This window comes from Panicum virgatum, chromosome 4K (assembly GCF_016808335.1).
Source record: "Panicum virgatum strain AP13 chromosome 4K, P.virgatum_v5, whole genome shotgun sequence".
Classification (NCBI taxonomy): domain Eukaryota; kingdom Viridiplantae; phylum Streptophyta; class Magnoliopsida; order Poales; family Poaceae; genus Panicum; species Panicum virgatum.
The window spans coordinates 13,689,819-13,705,148 of NC_053139.1; the positions used below are offsets into that span (position 1 = coordinate 13,689,819).

Consider the following 15,330-nt stretch of genomic DNA (forward strand, 5'->3'; position numbering starts at 1 on the left):
AAGTCCTGTGTTGCCAGTTCTCTTCCTCAGTGTAGCAGCAAACAGATGGTCGTCTGCTGGGTGCGACAGGGTGACAATCTTGTGTCCAGTTGGAAGCGTGTTGGAGAAGTTTGTGGTGAAATACTGTCAAAAATAAATTGAGTCAGCGGATATTGTCATTAAAAAAACTAAGAGAGACTTAACTATCAAATAAATTATGTTGGTTGGGAGTGGGGGCACTTACAAAGGTCCCACCGTTAACGTGGCTGTGGTTCAGCTTGCATGCGTACAGTGGGAAGTGAGTCTCAAAATTGATCCAGACATCGCTCAGAGCTTGCATCAGTGGACCAGTCATCATCAGCTTTGGGCCAAGCTCGTATTGCATGCCAAGCAAGTGCTCAGGCACTATTGATATGTAACCATCAGCAAAAGCACCTAGTTAGTTTTATGTGTAACATTGTCAGGAAATGTGGTTCATTGTGGTGTAAAGTTAAGTAACTACAACGTTTATTAAGCAGTGTCAGGTAATCAATTAATGGACTGTAAGACGGGAAGGCTTACCAGCATATAGATTCACATCATCCTGAGCTGGTGGTGGGTTAGGATGCCCATCCTCCTCTCCATAAGCAACGAATAAATTCCAAGCTGGGGGACGTGCTGACATCGGTTTCTCGTTGCCATTGCTATCAAATAGCTTCATCTCTAGGGTGTGGGGTGCAGAAAGCACGAACAGACCATAGTCCCCGCTCACTATCTTCTCTGATTCAACAAACAAACTCCACCCAGTTGACAAGCGAATGCAGTTACCAACAATTTCAACTCCAACTTGAAACACTAGGGGTGACGCTCCTCGTACATGAACAGCAGGCAGTACGTCCATGACCAAGTCACTTCCAAACCCTTCAGGGCAGTCCTGAAAGGTTTTTATTTTATAGTTAGTCTTGGTGTGTTTTGGGGAAAGCTTGGAGACAGCAAAAGAATTGAGTAAATCATAGGTTTTTTTGTATTTTTGGGTTTGCACTAAATAGTTGAATGTAAAAATGTATGAAGAAGGGAAACTGACTGTCTTTTTTGACACTTACAAGATGGTTGATGAATAGCGCATCAAAGTGCTTCAGGAACGAACGTCCTGTCCCGATTGCCTCGAACGGGTTCATGGCTCCAAACACATTGCTCTTCAAGTCAATGGGAACCTTTTACCAGAAACAAGAAAATGATGCGTGCTTAATGGTATATCAGATGCTTAGTGATAACCACAGTTTGTTTCAATAATCTAAATGTGGATCTGTGTGCATGCAGGTCTGATTTGCTGCTCAAAAGAGGTTACCTGAGGCTGTGCGGTTGACGAGCTGGACCCTAGCATGCTGGTCCAAAAGTTGTTTATTCCAAGACCGTATGCTCCCTCCACTGGCGCAACATGTTGTGCTGCGTTGGCAGTTTGCTCCGCAGATAGAACCGTCAGTGGTCCATTGTCCCTCGCCAGTGGGATCTCGTTTGTCTGCAATAAAGTAGCAAGCGACATCAGAATGTTCAGAATCTTCCAACCACATCGAAATCACACTACGCTGTCATGGATTTTAGTAACGTACCCGTGCCATGACGGCGGCAGCAGAAGACGCAGCTGTGGGTGCGACTGCTTCGTGACCACGGGATTCCAGAAACGTAGCCAAAGCATAAGCGAGAGCAGCATCCAGGCACACGGCCGGCGGGCTATCGGCTCCAGCTGGCGCTGCCGCGCCACTACTAGCCTGCAAGCTCCCCGGTGATGCAGATCCAGTCGAGGCGGACGGACGGCGACGCGGAACCTTGGAAGCTGGGCCCGTCTGCCCCACGCTGGGGCTAGCACGCACACGCCGCACCATGGATCCAGCTCGGGAACACAAGAGTGGGTGCACTGTACCCCGACGTGGACTGGACGGGAGGCTTCGCCGTGTGTACAGTAGCGGAGCTCCCCGGGGGGAGGAGGGGTGAAGAGGATGGATAGGGTTGCTACTGGTGCTGCTCGATGCTTCCGGATGGGGGGGTCCAGGTTATTTTATATTGTTCAATCCGGTCGCTTTTGGTCCGCGTTCTGAGCTCGCACGTGACAGAGCACAAGCGCTGCATTCATTTTTTCTTCATCTGTTCGCTCTTTCCCTCCCGCCATCTCGATTCTTCTGAAATTTTGCCGCGTTCAGTTACGAAACAATTCGAATTCTGCCGAGGCGCTACGGAATCATCAATTTTTTGGCGCCAAACAATGGGTTGTAAGTAAATTGATACTGTTTTATTTGTTAGAACCATTCTTGGGAGAGGGAGATTTTATTTGTTCCAACCATTGTTCGGAGAGGGGGGTTTGGTGTCGAACGGGGGTTTGGAGATGCAGTCTCTATGGTTCCAGTAGCCAAAGTTAATTTATTACCCTCCATTATAGATATGAATGTAGTGGTCTTCGATGATTCGGTAGATTGTTTATTTTCTTAAATTATTTGCTTCAATGCTTGCCTATTTTTTTCTTTCCAGCTGTAGTGTCAATTGATCTTTTTTTCTTAAATATACTGTGCTTATAATTACACAATCAAAGTTAGGTCTTTGTATTTCAGTTTTTATAGTCTTCGTTATTACCTAATTTTAAATTTTATACAGCGTGACAACTAAATAATAATTATGTTTAGTACATTATTTATAATAAATTCATTAATTTATCGAAATTCTTTTATTTCTGTTTCATTAAATTCAAGCTATCATGTAACCATTTTTTTATGTCGTGCTACTAACAATATTTGCGTTTAAATAGTATGAATATTTAGCTGTATCATTTAGCAGCCCGAGTGCAGTGACTGAGTCCATTGGGTATTTTTGTTCGTACTCTTGCTTTGCAAGCTTCTGAACTATTAAAGAGGTTGGCGAAGGGTTGGTCGGACTGAGTCTTGCCGAGGAAGGAGCTAGTTTACTTGCCGGTGGAGGAAAAAGGACGAGCATTAAACTCATATACCTGCACACCTATACCATTTTAAATGCCTTGGCGCTCCGTGTCGCAGAAGGAAGCGAGTTGATTTGGGCCGAGCACCTCGGCTTCTTGTTTTTTCCGTCCCGCACATGTTGTATTTTTTCTTTAGCGCGCCAATATGAATTTGCCGTCATTACATTTTTTGTTACGTAGCACTTTTACTTGTAAATTATAACATTTTTTTTGGTTTTCACACTGGGGCCCGTCGATTATTGTTGAGGTTATCTTTTTGCTATATTTCTTGTTTACCAAGCAACATCATCTTTATATAGCCGACCCCATTCCGCCGCACACTAGTTTCACAGTGCACGGTGCGACTTTACTTGTGTTCCTTTTCTTGTAATAGCATGTCCAACCATAACAGCACAGCACGGTCTACTGCCCATCTGCTGAGCCCAACACTTGGAATCAACACAAATATAAACAAAATGCACGTGACAGTTAAGCAGATTGTTGAAGGTTCGCAGAAACCTAGGTATAAAGGAAGGATAGTTGTTAACAATAGTCAGGTTTACACGGTGAGTAGTTCAGGAGCTTCAATATTTTTGGTGATCTATTTTCATAGTATGAAATAGGTCTATATTCAATCGGGTTAGTTCATTCGCAAATCACACTTTTAAATATCAATAAGAATGATTTGCCTGCAGGTGCAATTATGTGGCATGATGTGCCATTTGGACCACGAGGAATCTTATTGTGATTACAAATTATTTGATGGCACTGGTGAAATCAAAGGAAGGGACTGGTAAGGGTCTGCGTAACAGGCAAAACATACATGTAGTTCTTCAAAAATAATATTATGAGTTTATACAGCTCGTTTTTCACAAAAAATACTTAACGATACTGATTTAATTTTGCTGTCAGGAGAGACTGCATGTCGGGCAATACCTTCTTCAGCGGTGGGAGGTATGGTTGGCATCTGCAAACGAAATTTGGTTGTGCCATTTTAGATGAACTGTGTACTAAGCATTTGCAGTATAATAGGGCTGTAGTCGTTAACAGGCAATTTATTTATTTATATTTGCAGTATGGGTGGATGCTAATGCATGTTTTTTTATGCAGCCTGTCAGCATATTATGTTGTTCATGCTACTGTTATCGTTGAGAGGGATTCTGCCTGCCTGAGCACATTGCATGCTAGGCAATAATTCTCTTTGTCGTCTCTTATCTATTTTTCTTGTAGTGCTATTTAGGTTATACTTGTATAATGTGCATGTAATGTGGTTCAATCAATACACAGGAAGGTGGAGGACCACAATGAATTGACGCACCATTTCCTTAATTGTGTCACTAACCACATTGAGCTGATAAGAAGCAAGAAGCGTGATTTTGAATTACGGATGACTTCATACCATGTGGCTGCTGAACTTGATAAAGAAGGTCTAATATGCTTGTTGGCAAATGATTCTGTCAGGTTTGTTATTCTCAGTCCATATATCCTTATAATTCCTTTTTTGTTAATGATTCCACCCACTGAGACAATGTATGTTTTTTATGTTTAATAGGAAGTCTGAGGTAGGAGTGACCTATGATTTTCTACTCGGTCACATGCATATGGAAGAAAGCAAGCTCAGGTTATCATACAGTATTTAGTTTTTGAACAATCCTTTGGTGGTAATTATATTTTTCTATATCCAGCTCCCCCCCCCTACCGTCCAACATACAAACGGTCATTTGCCTTATAAATGTACCATCAAAGTGTACTGGAGTTTTGTTGTAATTCCAAAAATTATGTGTAGACATATCTCCTTTTTTCCTTTTTTTTAAACTGTCTGTTTATTTCTACTCACGAGCAAGTTGTAATATCACAGGGCTGCACTGAAGGAACTCATTGATGAGGGTAGTATCTACAATACTGTTGATGATTACCATTTCAAGTTGGCTGAAAACTAGAGATGGGAGGGTACCTGGAGAGTTTTTTACTTCATATTTATCTTTTTCATGTACTCTTCCCTTACAGCTTCAGGTTGAGGAATAAATTTAAGTGCTGATGTTGAATGTGGTCACTATGAACTTAGTTTATATTTTTCTGGCAGCCCAAGTGTTTGTAATGTTATAAACATTTTTATATTTCATGTTAATATGTTACAACTTAATGGCTGCTTGAGAGGAAGATTAGCAGTATTAGTACCTTTATGTTGTGGGCACGAACCCCTGGTTTTCTTTTAAGCCTAGTGCGTCAGTGAGCATTTCTGCAACCTTTGATGCATCTGCTACCTGCATAAGTTTCTCTCTCACCAGTTATACAAGTGACAGGGGGTGTAAAGAGTAGTCAGCTTTGTGTTTTACAATGCAGATGCAAACTAACTTACATTTACTCTTGAAAGTGAAGAAAGCGTTCCATTATAGTGAAAGCAGAATTGGGCAGCAGCGCAACCTGTGCTCCTATTCCTGAAATCAATATGACATCGAGATTTAATTAAATTTTGACATATGCGCCTGCACCAGTCCCGCAATTCTGTTGTCATGCAATATGGATAATATCCATTCATGCAAGCATAACCTACCAGGTGCTTCCGGCAAATTGGGTGCCTATTATTTCTATTCTTGCTGCTTCCCAGTTGTAATTCCAGCCAGTTATCAAATGACTTGCTGTCAATTTCATGGCATTTTTAATCAGTCCAATGACGTATATGTGTACATCCTTGTGTTCCTCAATGCAATTTTCATTGAAAAAAGGGTCAAATACAGATATTATGTTTCTATCAAGACACCATGCGTATGTCACCCATCGGTGCCCAACAATTCCTGGGAAGAATAGCTGCTTCCAAAAAAAGAGATGAAATGAAGTTTGTGTTAACTTATTTTTTATCTACAACAGCAATTTGATGTCTGCAGAAATGAAGTTTGTTTTGTTTTTTCTTACTATTCTGCACGATGGCAGTTCATATTCTATATGCAGCGCAGATATCTGATCTTTAATCACTTGGCTTGTTGCGTTGAATGTGCCTGCAAGCAAAGTCCCCTGTTTCAAAACATAAACTTTATTATTATTCACTGTCATTACTATTGTGCTTTGTTTTTAGTAATGGAGTGACGCAATTAATGATAGTATCCTCAACTTACAATAAATATTGATTCAAATATGTGTCGCTGGATATAGCCTTCCACACATTCACCTCCACTCTTAGTTACCTCTGTGAATCGCCTAATTATTGCATCGAACATGTCCATAACTATTTCAGATCTGCCAGTCAGTTGTGTCTGGAATGAATTGTACGGGACCTCGATGTGTTTTGGGGTATAGTGCAGGATCACAGGGCTGTTGTTGCAACAAATGACACATTGTCAGATTGACCAAAATCAAAATATATTTAGTGTTGCCTGTTTGCATGGCAACTTTCTGTTACGATAACAAGTGGACTATCTATGTGTACACCTAGAATTACATCTTAACTGAAAAACGATTTCATTTAAATATTGGCACACATGTAGTATTCCGGCATTATCATTGACAAGTATGTGGGGGGGGGGGAGGTGGAGGGGGGGGTCACACATACCACTGCGGTGTATAATTTGATTGAGTTGAAGCATTTCTCGTTGAAGCTGCTGATTCCTCTCTAAACCCACTGTTGTTCAGATGATGGTGGTTGCATTGTTGGCATGTTATACATGTTTTGTGTAGACAGTTGCGTCGGTTCATGCAGCACAGAGAAATATAATACCTTGCCAGGGCACGGATTGCAAGAGCCTTCTTGAAGGTCTCATATGAGGTTACTCTGTCACACTCATCAGTTGGACCATACAACTCGATACATATGTATCCATTTGTAGCTGATGTATGAGTGAATCTTTCTTCACTAGTTTGTCCAGATATGGTTAAGCTGTTTGGTCCACGTGGCCGCTTGCGGCAGTTGCAATCTTGAATAGATGCACTACCAGTTGCATCGTTGTGCTCCGAGCTTCCATCTTCAAAAGCAAATCCTCGTCTCTGCCAATTGCAGCACACAAATAATGACGCTTCGTCCAGCATCCTGCTCACATCCGCTCCTATTGTAGTACCTGCAACAATTTATAGTGTACTGCATTTTTCGGCCAAATCCCTTAATTTTTAAAATTTTGCAAGGTAATGCCTTGTTTTTTCTATTTGCAAGGTTAATTATTTTTCTCGCATAATGCCATTGACCGCTAATGTACGGAAAGGTTGTTTTTTTACCTAGCCACGCCATGTTGATGTCTCTCCCTGCATCGTAGCAGTATCCATTTGTGAATGGCTCGATTATTTTCGTTAGCACCGATGCAATGCTCCCTGCATGGTTAGCCTCGTGTCTGCTGCTCATCATTTCGAACTCAGCAACGGCGAAGAATAGTGCTCCCGCAGCCTGTTTTTGTAAATATATTGTAAATGCGTTATTTTTTTTATTGGTGCGGCAATTTATACAATACGACGTGTGAAAACTGTTGCTTTTTACCTTCATATGAACGCCAAGTGCTCGTGAAAAAGAGACTGAAATTTCCCATAGGCCCGGCAAACTGCTGCCAATACCTCCACAGCAAGCACTGAATGATTCATATGCCCATGAGTAACATATGCCAGAGGCGTTGCGAAGCTGCAGGTTACAATAGCAGATAAGCATTTGTTTGAGTGATTTTGCTATTCTTACGATATTCTTTATCATAAGTTTGCTCTTTCTTTCTCTCAGGTCAAGTAAATAGTGTATAGATACCATTGCGAACATATCTTTGGAAAGTATATTCTATTTTTTTTGCGTGCTTACCTGACTCTTGCCGAACTCAAAATCTGAACTGCCACCACTTCTGCATAAACTGTCTGCTAGGACCATAGACTTAATTGTCTCCGCGGAGAAACTGCTAATGCGGGGGAATGTCGAATGCTCCATGTTCATCACTCCAACATCAATACTGTCTAGGTAAAGTACCTGAAGGTTGGTTCATTGTGTTTATTAGCATAAGACATGGCATGTGATATTCTTTAGTTCTGCTCTATTTTGGGGGGGAGGGGGGGGGTATTGTGGTATTACCTGCAAGAAAATTGAGCAGCCTGTTATGTTTGAAACTCTGTTGCTTACTTGGAGTTCAGTCTTCAGCTTTACTACTGCTTGGAAAAGTTTCCTTATTACATACTCTGACCAATCAAATTTCCCAATGCTACATGGCTCTACAAGAGCACTCCAGTAGTCGACGGACACGTAGTTGTACTTGGACCCGGGGGATAATAATGTTGACATTATATATATGACAAATGCAACTTTGAATGCAGCCTGTTCAGCTTCTGTCATCTTGTTGTTATATTTCCTCTCTACAACTTCCTGCGCCGTTTTTATGCTTCGACTTTGCCTACTATCTTCTCCTAGGTACACGGTTGTAACTTTTGAAATTATATCTCTACGTGCCATCCCGGTCTCAGATATTATGCTACCACTACATGGTATTCCAAACACTCTCTCCACATCTGTTTTTCCAAACTTTATTTTTTTCTTTGAGTCAATTACCAGTGTTTGGGTTAGTGGATCTACTCTGCTCATAAGCCAAACTGCAAATCTGCGGTTTATTTGTCGTAGAGATGGGAACAACAGCATTCCACCAAATCCAATTGACTTAACCAATTCCCGTTTAAATTCATCCAAAGATGATATGACATCATATATTTGTTTAATTGATGTCCGGGTCGATGAAACCATGTAATCATCCCTTGGATCGTTGTTTCCTACTTGTTGCGAACCAGAGATGCAGTTTCCTGAAGGGAATAGCTGACAGGTAGTTTTTAAACAATTATGTCAGCAACATGACAATTTGTCCTGTATACGTTTTAGTTATTTTTCATTTAGTTCATCAATAAGAAGGATGCTAAGCTATCTGAATAGTGGCAATAATGTAATCTAGTTTGCGTAGAATAACCAACCTCTAGTACTTCGCGGGCTGCATCAGGAACAGAACTGCGCGCAGTAGATCCGGTAGTGATTGCCTTTCCTCTCCTCATTGTTAGTTAAATCCCGCAAGCAGATGGTTTCCAGAAGCTGGGAGCCACCTCTTCCAGGCTCGAATGTTCAAAATGATGAGCCCCTGATGCTGTTGCTTTCTTCGGTTAACCACTAGCTAGGAGAGGCGTTTGGGTGGAGGGGGAGTGGGGGGTTTGGTTGGGGGCGCCTAGCCAAGCTCGTGGGTCAACTGCGGCGTAGAAGATTTTGCTGGTTGTGATCGGAGGAATGGGGGGTGGTGAGGGGCCTTTGCGTGCGGGGGTTCGGTATGGCTGCTAGGGTGTTCGTGGCTTGGGGTTGGGGGCTTGGGCGGCGGCGGCGGCCTGGCGATGTAGCGGGGCAGGGTCAATTGCGTAGGGGGAACAAGCGATTTCGAGAAGATGTACAGTATCCACCCGTGTTTGCCTTTTCAGTTCCTTTTATTCGCAATAAACGCATTGGTGTGAACGGGGGGTGCTTGCAGGTGGTTCTGTGAACTGGCTTGCCTACACCGCGGTGACGCCGTAGACTAACGGCTGTTTGCGCACGAATCGCGACCAGCACCGAACTTGCTGGTTGACGGTCACGATTTGCTATGGGTACCTACGCCATAGGACACCAAATCCTCGTGCTGTACATGAGGGCCAGGTTCGAGCGCGTGGTGGGGTCCAGGGACTCGGAGGCGTTCTACATGGTGAACCCCGACGGCGGCGGCGGGCCCGAGCTCAGCATCTACCTCCTCAGGGTCTAGCTACTCTAGTCTTCTAGAATCAAGAGGGCCGGCAAATTAAAGATGCTTCTAATTTGTTTGCAAGTTTTTCTTTTTTGCTTAAATGCTTGTGCATGCTGATTGCTATGGAGATGCATGGGGGCTGTGCATGTTTGGTTGTTTTGATTGGTGGCTACTATGTGAAATATTGAGGGTTAATCTGATTGTGTTAATTAGCTAAGTAGCTAGCTTTACTTAATTACATATCGATTAAGTTTGGTTTCTTGTTAACTTTAGTAGGTTACAGCTTGCTGTACTGTGCAATAATGTTGTTTAAGAGTAAGCTATATATATATTGCCGCCCCCTCTCTCTCTTCCCCATGATTTTTTTTTCTTTTTGGAAGCAGGACTCCCTCGATGAATTTTACCAGAGCTACGGTATGGTAAAACTCTGGACAAATTTTTCGAGTGCAGAAATGAACAACTATATATACTTCTGGTTGTTCACGCACACAGAGATGGGCAAGATCTGAATAGCATATAGTTTATACTCCATATATATATTGCTGAAACAAATTTAAGTTTGCTCATCACCTCGGTAAAATAAGTTACCTTTTTAACAGGGAGAGTTAAAAAAAAGGAACAAGAGAAACACACATGGTTCATACACCAACCATGTCATTATTAAAATTATAATTACTATATGCTTCGGGGATTCTAATAAGTTCTATCCAGATAAAAATTCTACTCCCTCCATCCACAGTTTAATGGACTCTGAGTTGTTCTTGGTCAAGTTATCCTAAGTTTGATCAAATTAATAAAAGAAGAGTACTAACATCTACCTCATCAAAGAAATAAACTATGGAAATGTATTTCATAACGAATCTAATTATAGTTATTTGATGTCATAAAAGTTATTATTCTTTTCGATAAATTGGTCAAACATAAAATAGTTTGACCTAAGACACAAACTCATCATAACCCCCCCCCCCCCTACCCCAATATTTGTTGATGGAGGAGTACAAAACACGAGTATGTATGTGTTGATATATTCTTAGGTTTCAAGAAAAGAAGGTGCATAGTGCAACTCACATTTGTATATATACACCCTCCTTCAATGATTTTTGCAATTATAATTGTGTACATTTCTGAAGTCCATATATAGTGGAGCTTCCAGTACTACTTGAAAACATGGACTGTGCATATGTAAAGTTTTATTATCAGATATCTTGTGTTCTCTTAACATGCAAAATGTTGACTCTTGGATCGATTCTGTGGCACAACCAGAAACTGAAATTTCCTTGTGTGCCGTATACCGTCAGGGATATAGAGAAAAACCGACAGGAAAATTAATTCTGACGGCAAACCGACAGGCGAATCCCAACAGAGATAAAATGACAGAGAAATTACAATTGTCTGTCGGTAAATCGGTAGAAATAAATTTCATGACGGGTATTCCCTGTGTGGCAACTCACAAGAAAATTTAGCTCTATCAGATTAAAGAATCTGTCGAGAATCATTTCCATGTAGGACCTTACCGACAGGAAAATTGAATTTTTCTGTTGGTTCCCCATCAGTGTTATAAAATTATCCCTGATGAAGTATACTCATAGAAAATTGACAAACCGACCGACAAAAAAATTAGTTATTTTCTGAGTGCTGATTAATTTATCCCTGGCGGGATTCTACACAGGAAATTTTGACACAAGGTGTCTAGAAGGTAGCATGCTCTTTTTCATAACCAGACCCAAGTAAATCTCGTTCGGACAACTTTGTGCATGTTTTGAGTAGAGAGATGTGGCTAGCTACATAAATTCAAAGAATTCCAAATAGTCTATATTCCAAGGGTGGTATTAACCACAATTTATCAATTTTGTCTTTACCAGTTCCTGTGCCATTATATTCGGTAATTGGCTCACTAAAGTAGCAAGTAGAGTATATATGGATTGTTGAAAGCAATGGAAAGTTTGGTGGGAAAGCTAAAAGAAATTCAAGGAATAATTATGCAGGTCAGGACTTATTCTTTAGCTTTGTAACCCATCATTTACTTTTAATAAAAGCTAATCATGCATCATCACTCTATACTGTTTACAATGCTACTTATTTGTGATAATAAAGCTATTTGGTAGGCATATCAATATGTTGCCCTTTTCTCTCTAGCACGCCAAAAGGATGGTGTTCATCCACCATGCTGTCCTTTACTGAAATGAATTCGGCAACATTTAATTATTGATTTCTGTTCATTTTTACCTTTTTATCTAAATAGTATACACTAACTAAAGGCATACAACGTTTTGAAACAGCAGGTAGAGAATATAATTGCTATTACAAGTTATTGCAAAATAAAAAATATATAACACAAACACAGATAGCATAAAATGGATTACATACCATTTCCTATAAGCAAGCAAAAAAACTACTTTTACAATTTTGAGTGCATATATAAGTCCAACATATGTTAAAAATGTGTAAACGCTAGTGCTTCTATTTTTAGTCTTTATTTATCATTGCAATTCTTTTTGGTCCATACTCTATATTGAGCTTTCATTTGGTTTGTGCTAACACTAACGTGGGTTTACCTGCGAACTTTCCTTTGAAGTAATATAGAAATATGAAACCTAACTAATAAAATATTATGGTTTGTTTTTATAAAAGTGAATGGGATTGATCTGTTTTGCAAGAACTGAGGAGTACGAAGAAACACATGCATGGAGCATTAAATGCAGTTGAAAATAAATATAGTATCAATCATATTGAATCTTCGGACACATGCATGGAACATTTAAATGCAGTTGAAAAAAATAACTAATTACACGATATAACAGTTTTATACGAGATGAATCTTTTAAGCTTATTTAGTCCATAATTGGATATTAATTGTCAAATAACAACGAAATATGCTATAGTATTGAAACCCAAACTTTTTCGCAAACTAAACACAGCCACAATGGTTCGTACCAAGTAGTAAACCTGATTTCAACCTTTATGCATGCCCAATGACATTGTTTGATTTTGTTGTTATTTTTTAAAAGGAGAAAAGTTCAGGGGCACCAGAAAAAAGAAAAGTTTCAACATATCCTGATCTCCACTAATCTATTTGTCGGTGTCCTGACCCGGCGGTCCGGATCCCAACTGGTAAATGCTGCGTGTTTCCTCGTCCCAGATGTTGATGCAAGAGGCAACACAGTAACGCACGGGTTTATCCTGGTTCCGGCCACGGGGCCGTACATCCAGCAAGGGGGTGTGCGAGGACACTGTATTATCTTGCACCGGTGGTGCCTGTAGTAGGGGGATACATGCGTGGCGAGAGAGGGAGGGAAGCTTGAAAGGCCCTTGTTTGGTTTTGGTAATTGAGTGACACCTTAGGTAGACTAATAAGTGTTTATGTTGAGATACACAGGAGATTAGTCCACACAAATACACTAGTATGAGCAACATGTGCCATGGAGGAGAAATGGCTAAGTGTTGATGCTATGCTCATATAGTGTGATCGAGGAGCTCATTGCATATGAGACATGACATGGAGTTATGTGACCAAAGTGGAGAAGATCAAGACAAGGCTTGGCTTGATGGACCGGTTGCAATGGAGAAGGGCAAGTCAAGGCTTTGAAGCAAGGGACCGCGAGGCGGTGAAGCTTGGGCAAGATTTGGCGCCGATGGACCGAGGCAACGGTGAAGAGCGAGCAAGGTCAAGATCGACGGACCAAAGAGGTCATGTGATGATATGGAGTGGATCATATCATTTAAGAAAGATCAAGCCAAGTGTTGACTCATGATGATGATCAAAAGGCTTGATGGAGTTTTGTGCTTGTGTGGCATCAATATTTGGGAAGATGAAATGGAATGCGCAAGGCAAAGATATGACTTGTAGGGCATTTCATTTCACCGGTCAAAGGTTGTGTAGAGAAGTACATGACCGGATTTAGGATAGATGGCCGTACTATCAAGAGGGGCAAACTTCTTTGCATATCGGTCATCTAGTGCCACTTGAGCGATCTAACATTGCGATGTTACTAGGATCAAGTGGCGTTGTGAGATCAAGTGAAAATCCTTTGAAAATGTTTGTGAAATGCTAACACACATGCACATGGTGTTGTTCACGTGGTGGTGTTGGCACATTTGCAAAGGAAAAAGAGTTGGAGTTGATGTTTATCAACTTGGGGAAGCAAGAAAGACTTTTCGGTGTTCTTCGGAGATTAGGTTAGCTCTTGGAGTGAAATACTGCTTTGATCCATTGTGTTTTGAATCAAATATTCATTTGGGTTGTGTAGCCCTCTGAATAAGCTTTCCATAGAGTCCAAGATCACCAAATTTGGACATTGGAGTTAAGAGTTATGGCCGTTTTACCGAGGTAAATTTCTACTGAAAATAGACCTGCGGACGGTCCGCTCCTGGGGGTAGACGGTCCGCCGTTATCTCGAATGAGCTCAAACAGAACCGTTTTTGGCTCTGTTGGTGGTCCAAAAGGAACTGCGGACCGTCCGGTCCATGGGGACGGACGGTCCGCCTTTAAAAACTGAAATGGGCTCAGAAACTTGGTAGTTCTGTCTTGGGTGTCCAAATTGTACTGCGGACCGTCCGCCCCGCCTTTAAAAACTGAAATGGGCGCAGAAACTTGGTAGTTCTGTCTTGGGTGTCCAAATTGTACTGCGGACGGTCCGGCCCTTGGGGGCGGACGGTCCGCCTCCTACTGAAAATTCTAGGACAGAAACACTGCGGTTTCTGTGTGTGCACACTTTTTGAACTGCGGACGGTCCGCCCCCGGGGAGCGGACAGTCCACCGGTCACTTCCAGATTTAGTCAGAGACGTTTGCAAATCGGTTGGTTCGAAGTTTTGAACTGCGGACGGTCCGCCCCAGGGGTGCGGACAGTCCGCCCGGGGCTCTAACAGTCGACTCTGACACATAATCATTGCAGTTCTAGCCGTTGGTTTTGAATGGCGGATGGTGCTTAGGCTTGTGTGACTTGGCATTAGAATTGTTAGGAGAACTCTTACTAGCTTGGCACTCCATTTTCTTTGTGTAGGATCTTTTTGGAGGTGACTTAGAGTCATAGTTAGAGGGGTGAAGTCTTGGCTAAGCAAATAGTTTCAATTCTGCATAAGTTTCGGTTAGCCGGCGCAATTAGTTTTAGAAAGGACTATTCACCCCCCCTCTAGTCCGCCATCTCGACCCTACAAAGCTCCCAGGTCTCTGCTAGAGGAGAAGTCGATCGAGGCGAGTGCCAATATCGAGTGCTGAGCGTCGTGTTTGCGTGATGATGATTGCGACGTCCAAGGTGACGATCCCCCTTAAAGGAAGCCCGTCTCCTCCTTTTATAGTCACAAGGAGGGGCGGTGTACATGAGCAGGGGGCCGTGGAAGTCGTCGTTTTCCCCCAAATCGCGGGGGTGCAGTGGTCGAATACTGTAGGAAGTACACTATGGGGCATGGCGTCGGGCGTGACAGTCGTCCTGGGTATCGTCCTTGGTCTTGCGGAGATCGCGCCGGCGTCCTGCCAGCCCCGGCAGGCGGCGTGGTCGTCGCTGTGGGGTGTACAGTCCTCCAGATGTGGCGTGGTGGCGCTCCGTGGGCCCTGCAGGTCAGGGTCTTGCGTGCACCAACGGTAGCGGGGCACGCGGCGGTCCCGGACCCCTCTGGACGTAGTGCTGGCGTGTGCACTTAGGAGGTCCGGGACTCTGGCTGCGAGTGCTGAGCGTCCCTCCTTGAGGGGCATGTGGCGACGCCGGACCCCTTCC

The 15,330-nt window shown here is 42.3% G+C and overlaps 2 protein-coding genes across 4 annotated transcripts in view; one reads left to right on the forward strand and one right to left on the reverse strand.

Moving 5' to 3' along the window:
- LOC120703221 (protein MIZU-KUSSEI 1-like) overlaps positions 1 to 9,943 on the forward strand; it is a 21,070-nt gene extending 11,127 nt beyond the window's left edge. Inside the window, exon 2 of the mRNA XM_039987242.1 lies at positions 9,517 to 9,943. Coding sequence (XP_039843176.1) covers positions 9,517 to 9,636 — 120 coding nt within the window. The 3' untranslated portion in view covers positions 9,637 to 9,943. The remainder of the gene's footprint in view (positions 1 to 9,516) is intronic.
- On the reverse strand, positions 3,698 to 9,060 carry LOC120703219. Of its 3 annotated transcripts, none has more exons than XM_039987239.1 (12): positions 8,831 to 9,060; positions 7,950 to 8,678; positions 7,686 to 7,847; positions 7,380 to 7,517; positions 7,124 to 7,289; positions 6,468 to 6,969; positions 6,034 to 6,229; positions 5,834 to 5,932; positions 5,475 to 5,728; positions 5,280 to 5,358; positions 5,099 to 5,184; positions 3,698 to 3,887 (listed from the first exon to the last, which is right to left on the reverse strand). In XM_039987239.1, exons 1-11 carry the CDS (start codon positions 8,906 to 8,908, stop codon positions 5,101 to 5,103), a joined length of 2,487 nt encoding a protein of 828 aa, XP_039843173.1. In that variant the 5' UTR covers positions 8,909 to 9,060; the 3' UTR covers positions 3,698 to 3,887; positions 5,099 to 5,100. The 3 variants fall into 3 exon arrangements, with proteins under 3 accessions (XP_039843173.1, XP_039843174.1, XP_039843175.1); XM_039987240.1 differs by having other exon boundaries at positions 5,099 to 5,180; positions 5,276 to 5,358; XM_039987241.1 differs by lacking the exon at positions 7,950 to 8,678.
- Positions 9,944 to 15,330: the final 5,387 nt, after the last annotated feature.

Bases quoted from the DNA above. Each gene is read 5' to 3' on its own strand.
- LOC120703219 (XM_039987239.1), bottom strand. From the start codon at position 8,908: ATGAGGAGAGGAAAGGCAATCACTACCGGATCTACTGCGCGCAGTTCT. The intron at 8,679-8,830 runs GTTGGTTATTCT...ACTACCTGTCAG, and splicing joins CAGCCCGCGAAGTACTAGAG to CTATTCCCTTCAGGAAACTG. The intron at 6,970-7,123 runs GTAAAAAAACAA...AAATTGTTGCAG, and splicing joins CATCAACATGGCGTGGCTAG to GTACTACAATAGGAGCGGAT.